The sequence below is a fragment of the Gobio gobio genome (genome assembly GCF_949357685.1).
Source record: "Gobio gobio genome assembly, chromosome: 23".
NCBI lineage: Eukaryota > Metazoa > Chordata > Actinopteri > Cypriniformes > Gobionidae > Gobio > Gobio gobio.
Genome location: NC_137119.1, coordinates 44,267,971 through 44,284,417, shown reverse-complemented (window position 1 = coordinate 44,284,417; position 16,447 = coordinate 44,267,971). Strand labels below are relative to the sequence as shown.

General features: G+C 38.2%; 1 protein-coding gene across 2 annotated transcripts; it reads left to right on the top strand.

The window, feature by feature from the left end:
• The first annotated feature begins 1,060 nt into the window (after positions 1-1,060).
• Positions 1,061-14,896, top strand: zbtb14 (zinc finger and BTB domain containing 14). 2 transcript variants are annotated; one of them, XM_079805881.1, is made up of 3 exons: positions 1,061-1,208; positions 4,312-5,138; positions 12,630-14,896. In XM_079805881.1, exons 2-3 carry the CDS (start codon positions 4,326-4,328, stop codon positions 13,143-13,145), a joined length of 1,329 nt encoding a protein of 442 aa, XP_079662007.1. In that variant the 5' UTR covers positions 1,061-1,208; positions 4,312-4,325; the 3' UTR covers positions 13,146-14,896. The 2 variants fall into 2 exon arrangements, with proteins under 2 accessions (XP_079662007.1, XP_079662006.1); XM_079805880.1 differs by lacking the exon at positions 1,061-1,208 and adding an exon at positions 1,292-1,716.
• The last annotated feature ends 1,551 nt before the right edge of the window (positions 14,897-16,447 follow it).

The following is a 16,447-nucleotide window of genomic DNA, read 5'->3' as shown; positions in this document are numbered from 1 at the left end:
AGAATCGCCCCTGGGAAACGGTATTATGGTAATATGTTTTTGGACATAGTTACACCAGTGAAATATTATCAAAACATGAACAATATCATCATGTATCAGCACTACTTCATGTACTTAAAGGGACAGTTCACCCAAAAATGTAAATTCTGTCATTTACTCACTCTCATGTTTGTACCAAGCCTGTATGAATGTTGTGCCGAACATAAAATATGATATTTTGAATAATATGGAAGTCAACGGGGTCCCATATTCAGTGGCCCATATTCTTCAAAATATATTTTATGTTCAACAGAAGAAAGAAATGAATACAAGTTTGGAACAACTTGAGTTTGATTTCCATTTCTGGGTGAACTATCCCTTTAAGAGTAAATAGTCCACACAATATCATCTGTTTAATTTATTTTTATCTTCAGTTCTATCAAAAACACATTCTAAGAACGTTTTTCTACTGTTCCCATTAAGCTATAAAATGTTATATGTTCTCTGAACGTCCAAAAGTGTTTACATGTTTTAAAAAGTGAATGGAACGTTTCCTCTTATCATTTTGCAGGCATTTAAACATTAGGAGAACGTTAGTAAAACGTTAGATGAAGTTTCAGGGCGACACAAAAACGTTCCATAAACGATTTATAACATTTTAAGGACACTATTAGATAACTTTCTACAAATGTTACTGAAAGAACGTTTGTTCATACAATTGCGGGATATAAAGTCAATATTGTGAGTTACAAAGTCGGAATTGTGAGATATAAAGTCATAATTGTGAGATATAAAGTCGGAATTTCGTGATATGAAGTCAGAATTGCGTGGTGTAAAGTCAGAATAACTTTGCTCAACGTTCCCTGAGTGTGTAAACGCATTAAACTCATTTTTCTTTTCTGAGGTAAATGAATCAGAATTGTGCACTCGCTCCTCCCGCGCGTCACAGTACGGTTCGCGCTCCAGAGATTTGCGCTGCGTCATTAGCGTAAGCGTGCCTGCGCATCCCTGTGTGCGAGTGATTAGCCGCTGCGCTGTTTGCGTAGCTGTGCCCGTGTCTACGTACGAGCTTCGGTCACTCGCTCTCTGCAGTTCCGTGCTGGCGCAGCGCGTCCTTCCGCCTGTGCTCGTCCTCGGCCTCGCACACAACAACAAAGTATTAAATTCTGCACTGGCTTTCGTGACATCCAACACACACTTTCCCAGTGGAGCAAAATAGCACAATAAAGGTAAGAAATTGATTTTTGGAGCAGACTGAAGCAGCTGCTGAATTATTGCATAATGTTTTTGCGCGGGATGGCGGCGCGCGCCCGGCGCGGGAGTGTTCTTCATGGCCCGCGCAGCTCGCGCCACTAAATTCGCCTCAGCGCGCCGCGATCCACATCGAGCGCCCGTTACCGACACATTCCGCTGCTCTCCGGTGCTGATCGCCGCTCAAGGGCTCTCCGGGCTCGTTTAGTGGCAAACAAGGCGGATTGCTAGTCGTTTTTGTTCGATTAATGTCGGTCGACGATGATTTATGTGCTAATGCTAAGATTAGCTTCAAGAGAACCAAAACAGACTAGCGCAGAAATGGTTAAAAACACCGATTAAACAGCAGTTTATTGATCGAACAGGATATTTAGAGAGCAAACGTCTCTTTTATTTGATAAAAGCACACCTGGTGTGTTTAAATGAGGTAGTTTTGCCGTGTGTGGCCCGTGTGAGTCCATTCAGAAGCATCATGTGTCCATTAAGGTATCAAAGATCTCTCACAAACCACGTGAAATGTGTTTTAATGCATATGTTCTGTCTTCAAATGTCATGCTAATGGTTGTTTATTAAAATGAGGCGTTTGTTTTGTTCAGACACAAGTTAAATGCTCATAATCATATTTCACAGAGAGCCTTTATGACATTCAGTTCATTCATTCAAATTCCTGATATAAATACAGAAAATATATTATTAAAAATAACATGCATCTTATGTAGTAACATGATTTTTGGACATTTCCTTGTAACTAAAGTAGCAGTTGACTAAAAAGGCCAAATTTAAATTATGTGGTTGTGGGATATTGCTGATTATTATAAATTATTTATCCGTGCTCATGATTTTAGTTAATGTGTTATTTTTAATCCAAATAACTTGTTTACGAGAGGGAGGGACAACCTGTCACTCACAAGAGATCGACCAATAGCAAAATAAAGTCATAGTTAACCAATCACGCAATGGCGATATCAAAAAGGCCAAACTTTAATTAGTTAGTCAGTTCGCTATATATTAAACTACTGTTTTTTTAATGGGATATCGCATTTATTATAAATGATTTATTTGTGCTCATAATTTAAGTTTTATTTTTTAAGCTCATCATTTAAGTGTGCCTTGTTCATCAAAATAACATGTTTATCGGCACGAGGGCGGGTCAATCTGTCACTCACATGAGATCGACCAATAGCAAACCACAACCATTCAATCAAGTCCCGCCCAACAGGAAATAAAAGACTAGTTTTTAATACGTTCTTATGTTTTTAATTTGATTCCATCACTGTATGTGTTTGTAAACGACTCAATCTGTATAAATCTTAAATACTAACATGATTTTTAGACACGTTAGTTCCTTGAAACTAAAGTCGTAGTTGACCAATCGCGCAACGGTGATATCAAAAAGGCCAATTTTCAATTATTTGGACATTTTTTTATGGGATATTGCAGTTTATTATGAATGATTTATCCATGGTCATAATTTGAGTGTGTGTTTTCTGGCACGAGAGGACGGGACAACCTGTCACTCACATGAGATCGACCAATAGCAAACCACAACCATTCAATCAAGTCCCGCCCAACCGGGAAGAAAAGACTAGTTTTTAATACGTTCTTACGTTTTGATTCCATCACTATATTAGTTTGTAAACAACTAAATCTTTATATATCTTAAATATTAACATTAATTTTGGACACGTTAGTTCCTTAAAACTAACAAATCACGCAACTGAGATATCAAAAAGGACAAATTTCTATTATTTTGACATTTTTAATGGGATATTGCTGTGTTAATTATGAATTATTTATCCATGGTCATAATTTAAATTTGTGTTTTCTGGCACGAGAGGGCGGGACAACCTGTCACTCACATGAGATTGACCAATAGCAAACCACAACCATCCAATCAAGTCCCGCCCAACAGGAAATAAAAGACTAGTTTTTAATACGTTCTTATGTTTTTAATTTGATTCCATCACTGTATGTGTTTGTAAACGACTCAATCTGTATATATCTTAAATACTAACATGATTTTTAGACACGTTAGTTCCTTGAAACTAAAGTCGTAGTCGACCAATCGCGCAACGGTGATATCAAAAAGGCCAATTTTCAATTATTTGGACATTTTTTATGGGATATTGCAGTTTATTATGAATGATTTATCCATGGTCATAATTTAAGTTTGTGTTTTCTGGCACGAGAGGGCGGGACAACCTGTCACTCACATGAGATCGACCAATAGCAAACCACAACCATTCAATCAAGTCCCGCCCAACAGGGAAGAAAAGACTAGTTTTTAATACGTTCTTACGTTTTGATTCCATCACTATATTAGTTTGTAAACAACTAAATCTTTATATATCTTAAATATTAACATGAATTTTGGACACGTTAGTTCCTTAAAACTAACAAATCACGCAACTGAGATATCAAAAAGGACAATTTTCAATTATTTGGACATTTTTTATGGGCTATTGCAGTTAATTATTAATGATTTATCCATGGTCATAATTTAAGTTCATGTTTAAGTTCATGTTTTCTGGCACGAGAGGGCGGGACAACCTGTCACTCACATGAGATCGACCAATAGCAAACCACAACCATTCAATCAAGTCCCGCCCAGCAGGGAAGAAAAGACTAGCGCAACTTCCGTTTCGTGCCTTGTTACATCCCAAAGTTTAAATTTGATTCCATCGCTATATTTGTTTGTAAACGACTCAATCTGTATATCTTGTGCAGTAGTAACATGATTTTTGGACACGTTAGTTCTCTGAAACTATAGTCGTAGTCGACCAATCACACAACGGCGATATCAAATAGGCCAATTTTTTTAATTATTTGGTCGGTTTTTTTGCTGTTTATTATAAACTATTTATCCACGTTCATAATTTAAGTTCATGTGAAATCTTTAATCCACGAGAGGGCGGGGCAACCTGTCACTCACATGAGATCGACCAATAGCAAACCACAACCATACAGTACAATCAAGTCCCGCCCTAAAGGGAAGAAAAGACTTTAATGCTGACCTATGTCCATCACTGTATTTGTTTCTCTGTATCAATATCAAGCTGATTTCCCGCTCTCTGCCCGCAGGATCCCGCTCCAGTATGTCCGAAACTGTGAAGTATGTGGACGATGAGCACAAGACGATCTTTCTGAAGCTACTGAACGAGCAGCGACTGGAAGGCGAGCACTGCGATATCGCGGTGGTGGTGGAGGATGTGAAGTTCCGCGCGCATCGCTGTGTGTTGGCGGCGTGCAGCAACTACTTCAAAAAACTCTTCAAGAAGCACGAGGTGGACAGTTCGTCCGTCATCGAGATCGACTTCATCCGCTCCGACATCTTCGAGGAGGTGCTCAACTACATGTACACGGCCAAGATCTCGGTGAAGAAGAAGGACGTGAATCTGATGATGTCCTCGGGGCAGATCCTCGGGATACGCTTTTTGGACAAGCTCTGCTCGCAGAAACGCGACATGTCGCCGGACGAGAAAAGCAACGACCCGAGGAACGCGAAGTTCCCGTACGATATGGTGAAGATGACGGAGGATCCTCCGCTGGGTCAGGATGGAGATGTGCAGGTGCTCGGCGAGCAGGACGACGCGCCGGCGGACGATATCGCGGACGAGGCGCAAGGCAATCACGACCTGGACAAATCGCCCAACAACGCCTTGCGGGTGCAGGAGGCCATTTTGAAGGAGCTGGCGCAGGAGGAGGTGCACAAGGTCAGCTGCTACGACCAGGAGGTGGAGGCCATAGACGCCGAACCCAAAGAGCTAGCGGCTCACGCGCAGACTCTCTCGTTCGCCGATAGCATGGGCGATGTGAAGGACGAGCAGCCGCCCGGATGGACGACGGCCACGGCCGATATGAAGTTCGAGTATCTGCTCTACGGCCACCGGGATCAGCTGGCGTGCCAGGTAGGGATGGCTCGATACTAGGGCTGGGCGATAAAAATATTGATTTCTCGATTTTAACCGATTCTCACTTTTACAAAACAACAGGGATGCCACAATTCTCAATATAATATTGAACCGTTCGGTACGGCATTCACGGTTCAATACGCGCTCGTGAATTGCGGTTTTTTTTTCCGGTTTCACAATGAATTAATAATTTTTCTACAAATTCTATCATTTGCCTCCATCCCAATACTGAACAACGCGATATACATTCACATCACAGGTTAGTGGTGGAGTTATACTCATGGAACACTAGAGTTATTCACAATCACTAAAGTTCATTATTTGCATGCGTTTTAAAGCCTTGCCGGCTCATTCGCATGCACGGTTTTAACATGAGCTTCTCCGAGCGTGCGCTCTAAACACCTGTCAAACACGCGATTACTGGACTAAGTAGTCGTTTTACTGCGCTAATACTGTCAAATACACACAAGGTTAACATAAACACAGTTGGTTATGTCTAAAGGGAAAGTAAAATCGTGTGTCTGTATATTAGATGTGTGCAGGTCTTTAATTGACAGCCGCGCAGCCTATAGTGAACACGCCGTCCTTAAAGGGACAGTTCACCTCTAAAATGATGTCATTATTTACTCTAATATTGTTTCAAACCTGTATTCATTTCTCGATGACAATTTTCATTTTTGAGTGAAATATCCCTTTAATGTTAATACAACAACAAAAGACAAGAGAAAATCACTCACTGCTCTTGACTGAGAAACTATTACAGCTAAGAATCAGTGTATATTTTATAGTGAAGTCTATATAGTGTTTTATTTTTACATTTATTCATTCAATTTCATACTTAAATGCTGCTGTACAGCTCTGAGCTGCCAGTGTAAATCTTTATATTTATATATATATTTATTTTATATTATACAATACAATACACTAGGAATACAAGTTTTTTTTTTTACGTAAAGGTTTAAGTTTAAGGTAGGTTTTTCAATTCTTTTAGGTAAAATAAAGAAAGAGTATTGCAATAAAAAAGTCTTTTTTCTCCTTGCTGTTCCTGTCGCTTAAGAATAGAATAACAAAAAACTGATGTGACAAGCCATCAGAACCGAACCGAAAACCGTGGTTAAAAACCGAGGTGTGTATTGAACCGTGGACTAACTGTAGTGTTGCATCCCTATCTGCTATATACAAAACAATGTCGATTCTTAAATCCCAAGAATCGATTAGTCATCCTGTTTTCAGTTAATGAATGAAATAAACATTGTAGCGCACCTCCCATCCATTAAATCGCTATAATCTTTGTGCTTTATTACTATTGATATGAAACAAAGTCTCAGATTTCAGATTACGTCTATTTTTTACGAAATTCAAAAGCATAAATACCGTTTTGGCGCTGTGGCATAGGGATGGCTCGATACCACAATGTTGTCTTGGGTACGGGACCACAATCTAATACCGAAGTACCGATATTAAATCGATACCACACAGGGTCTGAATTTTGATGCGGGTATTGCGCATAATTTGACTTACTCTCGCAAGTTTTTGGCGCTAGAAGAGGGAAATTACCGCAAAATTTTATTATTAAATTAATCAACAAAGATTATCACCTCAATCAGTCATTTGGAAACTTTCTTGTAAGTAATTTCAGCATTACTGCGCGTCTCCATTCTCTCAAAATGAGCAAATTGCTTCTGGCTTCAAAAGACATCGCATCTGCGCGATAAAAGCATCTGCGCGCTCAGATTCAACACTTTCGCTTCCGTTGCAGGACAGCTGACGGAAATCACTGCCCACGTCTTTTTAAACCTCGCCAATTTGAACATGCGAGCGATTTTATAGCATTTCGTAATACATATGGGATGAGAGCTCATGAGAGAGAGTTTTCTTTGCGCTCATGCCAACAACACACACACACACACACACACACAAGCCTAAAGAGCTTGCGCATTCCAAATTAAGTTGTTTTTCCTCAGTCAAATACACACAAACTTATGTCAAAAATGTCCATCTTTAGTGAGTAGAAACACAGTTGGTTATGTCTTTCGCGGATGTAAATAGTGCAATAGTATTCGTGCAAATATTATGAAATCTAAACATCACTGGTTGAAACGAACGCTGGAGTTTTCTTTATATTTAAACTATACGATCTTATGTATGTGCGTTAATCAGTGTTAAAAGAAAAATGTCTAAATTAGATGGTTAGAATTATGCACTCGCCTGTCGATCTCTTAATGTCTTACAAGTCAGGAATGAAGTGACGGATGCTCGGCAAGGTTTGATGGTTCTTCAGCAGTTTTATAAGCAAAGTAATTCCAAATTTCACGTCTACGAGTTTTGTGCGTGTTGAGTGAGATTCAACTGCTGTATTCATCTTGTTCTGTTGCCACATTTGCCGTTTGCACGTCAGTTTGGGTAGCGCGCTGCCACCTAGCGGTGAACTTCGGAACAGCAGCATATACCGAAATGAGCAAAATCATGATATCGTACCATTTGAAATTAAATATATACCGGTATTTTTCCAGTACCGGTATACCGCGCATCCCTACTGTGGCGTGAGATCGCTCAGCTCAGCTCTAGAGAAGCAGCAGTGGAGCAAACATGAGCTGATCTTCTCCTCCGCCTTAATACCAGTTATACAGCAAGTTTTTATGACAGCCAAATGTTTATATTAAAAAAAACTAATTGGAGTAAAATATGATTATATAATTGTAAAGTTAATATTATAACTGTATTATTATAAAAAACTAAAATCATTTAGTGTAATTTAAGTGTTTGTATACAAATCATTTTTACCTTCACTATTAGTCGGCTAATGTAGTACCAGCTGACTCCCATAGTTTACAACATTAGTTCAGAGATTTGTTTTCCTTGAGAAAATTGGCCATGTATTGTACCTGATATATATCTAAAATAATCGAAATTTAATTGAATCGAAATCGAATCGAATTGTGAAATTTGTGTCAATACTCAATACCACAATGTTGTCTTCGGTACGGTACCACAATCTAATACCGAAGTACCGATATTAAATCGATACCAAACAGGGGCATAATTTTATTATTTTACAGGTTTGAGGTTTATAAAGCGGGAAATTAATGCAAATGTTTATTATTAAAAGAATCAATAAAGATGATCAAATCAGTCATTTGGAAACTTTCTTGTGAGAAGTAATTTCAACAATACCCCCTTCTCTAGCGCTCAAAATTAGCAAATTGCTTCTAGCTTAAAAAAAGACATCACACATGCACTAGGGCTGCGCAATATATCGAAATTATCGAAATATCACAAATATGCATATCGCAAGGCCACGCAATATCTGAATGATTTGAATAAGCTACTTCAACATTGTGAAAAGTGTACGTTTTAGGTTGACGTGTATAGCAGAGAATAGACTGAGCACACGACTGTTACTCATTTGACTTGCTTGACGTTAAAAAGAGTTATTAAACGCAATAACTTGCGAAAAACAACTTGCAGCCTCGTGCTGTCTGACACACACACCGAAAAGTGCGCGCAAGCCGTTCTTTTTATCGTGTCTTGTTACACACTCGAACTGTCAATACACACACAGTTATGCTTGATGAGTATTCATGTAAACACAGTCGGTTATGCTTTAAGTGAAAGATATCAGTTGGGGAAAGAAATAGATTTTACACACTTAAAGCAATATCGTATCACATATCGAATATCGCACATTTAACAAGGATATCGCATTTTTCTTCAATATCGCATAGCCCTAACATGCACTATAAAAGCAATCTGCGCGCTCCGATTCAAAACTTAAGCTTTCGTTTCGGGAGCTGACGGAAATCAGTGCCCACGTCTTTTTAAACCTCGCCAATTTGAACATGCGAGCGATTTTATAGCATTCCGTCATACATGGGATGGGAGCTAAGAGAGTTTTCTTTGCGCTCATGCCAACAACAAACAGACAAGTCTAAAGAGCTTGCGCATTCTAAAGTTGTTTTTCCTCAGTCAAATACACACAAACTTATGTCAAAAATGTCCATCTTTGGTGAGTCGTCACATAAACACAGTTGGGTATGTCTTACGCGAATATAGTGCAATAGTATGCGTGCAAATATGATGAAATCTAAACATCACTGGTTGAAACGAACGCTGGAGAATTCATTATATTTAAACAATACGATCTTATGTATTTGCGTTGATCAGTGTTAAAAGAAAATAAATGTCTAAATTAGATCGTTTGATTTAAGTTATGCCCTCACCTGTCGATCTCTTAATGTCTAATACAAGACAGGAATTAAGTGACGGATGCTCGGCAAGGTTTGATGGTTCTTCAGCAGTTTTATAAGCAAAGTAATGCCAAATTTCACTTCTACTTCTCTCTTTATTAACTCCTTTTGTGCGTGTTGAGTGAGATTCAACTGCTGTATTCATGTTGTTCCTCTATGGCACCACATTTGCCGGTTTTGCGTCAGTTTGGGTAGCGCACTGCCACCTAGCGGTGAACTTCGGAACAGCAGCATAATTTAATGTTCTTTAATGTAATTTAATGAAATTAGGGATGCACCGGTTTACCGGCCAAAAATCGGAACCGGTTTTCTTTGTATTTTTCTGCCGATTTTTCCGGAAGTGCGCCCGCGTGCACATACGCCTGTAATTAGGGCTGTAGCGATACACTAATCTCACGATATGATACGATACTCGATATTCAGCTCACGATACGATATATATCACGATATTCAGCCAACGATACGATTCGATACGATTCGATACGATTCGATACTCTTACATCATTTTCTGAAAGATTTAAAGGGGACAGAGTGATTTTGGTGACATCTTGTGAGTGTTTCATTTACTTGGATTGAATTAACTGAACTGAAAACTAAAATCATCAATTACACAATATATGTCTGACTGGACAGAGAGTCTACAGCTTGCAAATGCTGGACAAAAAGGAATCAAAGATGTGTTGAGAAAATTAGTTCCATTTATTGAAACAGTGCAAACTGTAGCTTACAAGCCTTTGAAAAGTAAATAAAGTGCAGTATTGCAATTAACAATGGAGTTTAAAAAATTGCAGCAAGTGGCCTGTTCTGAACAGTTTCTTTGACAGCTTTTTTAGCTTGACACTGACATTTGGTGGTATTTCACGTTTGTGTCACACAGCTTGCAAACCAACCGCGATGCTTTGTCTAAGTCAAGGGTCTCCAACCTTTTTTCATTTGAGAGCTACTTTTTAAAAAAGAAAGTCACAGAGAGCTACTCATGTTATATAATACTTAAAACTCTTAAATAATGCATCATAATTCTCATATTAACAACTATCCAAACTGTTTTACACCTGAAAGAGTATAGTAGTAGTTCCAGTAGTCGGTACAATACCACTATTTTTTTTTTAAATAAATGTTTTATTATATATGATGATAATCATAAGTAAATAATACATAAACATGTAAAGGCTGTATGCTGTTTAAAAGTAAACATTGTTTATAAATGAAAGATCAAGTGAAAAATAAGCAACCATAAATAATTATATAATTAGTATTATTTATTTCATAATTATTATTATTAGTAGAGACGTATTATTATTGCATAGAGACGTGGCTAAATGTACTGTAGGCTACAATCTGTAGTCAATCTCTTCACGTTAAACCAAACTTTTATTTTGACGGGTTGCCGTGATTACCAGTGTCTGTGTTCATGATGATATGACAGTGGGTGCGTCTTATTCAGCTCCCTAGTTCAGTCAGGCACTGATCAGGGATCAGCCCATTGACTCATGTCCTGATCAGTGCCCTGACCACTGAACCAGGAGCAGAATGAGACGCAGCCAGTTTTCTCAAATGAAACGGTAAATTATCATGAAGTGACGGTCGGCAGAGACTACAAGAGCGAGTGCGCGCGCGGCGCTCGTCATCCACACAGACGCAGAACATGCAGGAGTAATATTTAAATAGTATTTTGCAGTTTATTATTTACAGACACTAGTATATATTCGGCTTCAGTCTGGAGCCCTGCGCTTAAATGAACACGGAAGCGACTGAACGCAGCTGCTATAGTGAGCTATTTTTAGAGCAGACCCGCGGGCAACTCGTGTGGTCCTTGCGGGCGACTCATGTTGTTGACCCCTGAGTCTAAGTCGTCGCTTTCCTTCTTCTTTTTAAACCCAAAGTGCTCCCACACATCTGCTTTTAAGCATGAAGGCGCTGGATTTATATTCGCCGCCATTTATTTGAATCTCCTCGCTCTGACTCCGTAAACAAGAAGAGGTAGACATCGGCGTACAGTTAGTAGTACTGGTAACTTGCTCTACAGCGATACTAGCGGCTGGCTGACCAAATCGCTCTTCCTGCAACGCAAATGGGGGTAAACATGGGGATTTGAATGGGACTTATGTATCGATACTCGCGGCTTAAAAATCGATACTTTCTTGGGAGAAAAAATATCGATTTATATCGCAGAATCGATAAAATTGCCCAGCCCTACCTGTAATGCAATCATTATATACGAGATACGCTGAAGTGAATGAAGAGCCGCTGTCCTGCGCGAGCTGAAGTTGCGCGAGCTCAGCTCAAGCGCAGATCGTGAGCGTTTGTTCAGCTCAGCTTCTCACGTGTTGGATCGGATGCGAACGAAACAGACTAACTTGTGACAAAGCCGAAATACTTATTTTTGAAGCCTAAAGAAGATGTGCATATTCATATCCCTATGTTCTTATTGGCGGTTATGTCTCAACTCTTGAGTAAAAAAGTTTGGGATGTGTGTCAGTATTGGATCTGCACATTACTGTAGTTCTTAAAGTGAAAGCGCACTAATGCAGCTTATACCCGCTCCTGTCTGTGTGCTAATGTTAAACAAACAACAACAACAGGGGAAAAACGCTACTTCACCTTAAAGCACTGTTTGTATCTGTATCTTTAGGTTGTATTTATTTGTCCTATTATAATTGGTTAATAAGTTCTTATTTTATTAATGACCGTTTACTTGAGAACTTTTTACTTCTATTAAGCAATTGCTTACTTGTAAGATTTTGGTCATATTTCCCACCCTAAGCGATAATGTTATTAAAGCCAGATAGCACACCACTGGACCAGCCTTTTTTTGTAATACCAAACAAGATTCATGCATTTTGTTTGTTTTATTGTCTTATGTGACTATCTAATATGGTAAATGTGGCATCCTATGAAAAAACAAAAAAACTGGAAATGACCACCACAAAATGTTTACTTCAGAAGGAGGAAAAAAATAAATAAATAAAAAATCTCTCTCTCTCTCTCTATATATATATACTGTATAGTGAAATCCTGAGATTGAGCTATAAGGAAGTGCAAGTTTACTAATACTTTAATTTGCTTTGCAAGTAATTTTGTGATTCTGCATTTCCTTTGTACGTTTTTTTATTGTGTGATATAGAACTTAAATTGAATTCATAATGGTCTTAAAAAGTCTTGGTGAAACCTACAGCAACCCTGTAAAATCATGATCAGTGCATCACTATTTGGAATAAAACACTTACCTGTATTCTCCCAGGTGTGCGGGAAGACCTTCCTGGACGAGAATCGCCTGCGCAAACACGAGAAGCTGCACTCGGCGGACCGGCCCTTCGTCTGCGAGATCTGCACCAAAGCCTTCACCACCCAGGCCCATCTAAAGGAGCACCTGAAGATCCACACGGGCTTCAAGCCGTACCGCTGCGAGGCCTGCGGGAAGTCCTTCATCCGCGCGCCCGACCTGAAGAAGCACGAGCGCGTGCACAGCAACGAGCGGCCCTTCGGCTGCCAGATGTGCGACAAGGCCTTCAAGCACAAGTCCCACCTGAAGGACCACGAGCGGCGGCACCGCGGCGAGAAGCCGTTCGTCTGCAACTCCTGCACCAAAGCCTTCGCCAAAGCCTCCGACCTGAAGAGACACGAGAACAACATGCACAGCGAGCGCAAGCAGTGCGCGGGCGGGGGGGCGGGGCTTCAGAGCGAGACGGAGCAGCTCCAGGCCGCCGCCATGGCCGCGGAGGCGGAGCAACAGCTGGAGTCCATCGCCTGCTCATAACGGCCCGCGCACAACGCTCTTTTATAACCTTTCTCTTGTTGTACAGTTCATACCAGATGTATTTATGGCAGCTGTGGGACGATGGATCGCTCTTCGCCTGGACATGTTGTGGCGGGATGGAGGAATCGCTCCGTCCCTTCCGTTGGGAAACGGAGATATTTTTGCTGTAATAAAAGACTGGTCAATCATTCCACGCTTGTGATGTTATTCTCCCAGCTGAGGCTTAGTGTGGCAAGCCCTGTATTCATTCACAGGATTGAGCTCTTGGATTTTTACTAGTAGCAATGGCTATTTTTGATGTCAATATGAATTCTTTATTCATTGAGTTCTTGATATCAACAACTTTCACTAATTCTTAATATCAGAGATTTGATTTTTACTAGTAGCAATGGCTATTTTTGATGTCATCACTCGAAAAAAAATATGAATTTTTGATATCTATCATAGGCTGCCATTCAAATTCAGTTGTTGATATCAAGATTTGATTGGGTTTCACATCAGAAATACAATTATTACATCATTTTTTATATCAATTGTGTGGTTACTAGTAAAAATTGTAATTCCTGATATCAATAACTCGATTGTCACTAGTTGAAATGTTCATTTTTGAATATCTGTAAATGTAGATTTATGGCAAGCCAGGTTAACCTTTATTCTTTGAGTTCTTGATATCAACAACTTTCACTGGTGCTAATTCTTCACAGGATTGAGCTCTTGGATTTTTACTAGTAGCAATGGCTATTTTTGATGTCAATATGAATTCTTTATTCATTGAGTTCTTGATATCAACAACTTTCACTAATTCTTAATATCAGAAATTGGATTTGTACTAGTAGCAATGGCTATTTTTGATGTCATCACTCAAAAAAAATATGAATTTTTGATATCTATCATAAGCTGCCATTCAAATTCAGTTGTTGATATCAAGATTTGATTGGGTTTCACATCAGAAATACAATTATTACACATAAAAATCTTCATTTTTGACATCAGGCACTAGTGACAATGTAAATTTTTTGTATCATCGATGTTATTTTTACTAGTAAGAAAGACATTTTAAATCTGAAAAATTTAATTATTGATTTCAGAAATAACAAATGTAACAATCGAAATACATTTCAATCAAGAATTTACATTTCAACTGATAACAATTGAGTTCTTGATAACTTTCACTAGTGCTAATTCGTAATATCAGAAATTGGATTTTTACTAGTAGCAATGGCTATTTTTGATATCAATATGAATTTTTGATATCTATCATAAGCTGCCATTCAAATTCAGTTGTTGATATTAAGATTTGATTGGGTTTCACATCAGAAATACAATTATTACATCATTTTTTATATCAATTGTGTGGTTACTAGTAAAAATTGTAATTCCTGATATCAATAACTCGATTGTCACTAGTTGAAATGTTCATTTTTGAATATCTGTAAATGTAGATTTATGGCAAGCCAGGTTAACCTTTATTCTTTGAGTTCTTGATATCAACAACTTTCACTGGTGCTAATTCTTAATATCAGAAATTGGATTTGTACTAGTAGCTATGGCTATTTTTGATGTCAATATTAATTCTTTATTCATTGAGTTCTTGATATCAACAACTTTCACTAATTCTTAATATCAGAGATTTGATTTGTACTAGTAGCTATGGCTATTTTTGATGTCAATATTAATTATTGATATCTATCAGAGGCTGAAACATGCTCATCAATGATATTTTTACTAGTAAGAAAGACATCATACATCTGAAAAAAAAAAAATTATTGATTTCAGAAATAACAAATGTAACATCGAAATGCATTTAAATCAAGAATTAACATTTCAACAATTGAGTTGATAACTTTCACTAGTGCTAATTCCTAATATCAGAGATTTGATTTTTACTAGTAGCAATGGCTATTTTTGATGTCATCACTCGCAGAAATATGAATTTTTGATATCTATCATAAGCTGCCATTCAAATTCAGTTTTTGATATCAAGATTTGATTGGGTTTCACATCAGAAATACAATTATTACACGTTAAAAAATCATCATTTTTGATATCAATTGTGTGGTTACTAGTAAAAATGTTAATTCCTGATATCAATAACTCGATTGTCACTATTTGAAATGTTAAATATCTGTAAATGTAGATTTATGGCAAGCCAACTTAACCTTTATTCTTTGAGTTCTTGATATCAACAACTTTCACTAGTGCTAATTCTTAATATCAGAAATTAGATTTTTACTAGTAGCAATGGCTATTTTTGATGTCAACACTCGCAGAAATGAATTTTTGATATCTATCATAAGCTGCCATTCAAATGTAGTTGTTGATATCAAGATTTGATTGGGTTTCACATCAGAAATACAATTATTACACGTAAAAATCATCATTTTTGATATCAGGTACTAGTGACAATGAACATTTTTTGTATCATCGATGTTATTTTTACTAGTAAGAAAGACATTTTAAATCTGAAATATTAAATTATTGATATCAAAAATAACAAATGTAACAATCGAAATACATTTCAATCAAGAATTAACATTTCAACTGATAACAATTGAGTTCTTGCTATCAGTAATTTATATTTTTACTAGTAAGAATATGGCAAGCCGTTTTCGACTTTTGAATTCGAAAGGAGTAGCCGGTTTGGTTAGCATGTTGATTTACGGTGTGCGGCCCTAAATTTTCCGGTTGTGGCCCTAAAATGTTCAGTTGGGGGCCATTGTGCTCCTAGTGACACAAGTTTGTCTGGTGCCCTGCTTAACACATTAAAATTATTTAACGCAAATAAATTACAGAAGTACGTGAAGCTGCGTCATTAACGTACTTTTCGTCACGCAGTTATTTGATCTTTTGAACAGCGCTAATGCAAAGAAGGCCAGATCACATCAGAGAGAATAGAGACTCATCGCGTTTTTGGTGAATCATTAATTTCAGTGTGTGCTTTGCCTTAAAACACGAGCTCTGTCGTATTCTGCCATTGTTTCATTGCGCAATGTTGGTGTCGCACAGTAAGCGCGTGAGAGTTTGTAATATATTGATGCGCAGAGAATGTGTGTGTGCGCGCTCTGGATAACTGATCGCACACTGCATTCATGTACAGACACATTTCAGTACATTCGCGTTGTTTCCACACACTGAGGAAGGATAATGTTTGATAATGTTCGCGAACGAATCGCTCTTTTGAACTGGCTCTTTTTAGTGAGCTGGTCAAACGTCAGTTTACAGTTTAGCACTAATCCTCACATTTGTAAAGTTGTTCCATGTTTAACGAGTGTAACTCTTCTTCTGCTGGAGTTATTCAGTTC

What these genes read in the sequence shown, in the direction of transcription:
- zbtb14 (XM_079805881.1), top strand. Translation starts at nt 4,326, where the DNA reads ATGTCCGAAACTGTGAAGTATGTGGACGATGAGCACAAGACGATCTTT. An exon ending in GGGATCAGCTGGCGTGCCAG is followed by an intron (nt 5,139 to 12,629) that starts GTAGGGATGGCT and finishes GTATTCTCCCAG; the next exon opens with GTGTGCGGGAAGACCTTCCT.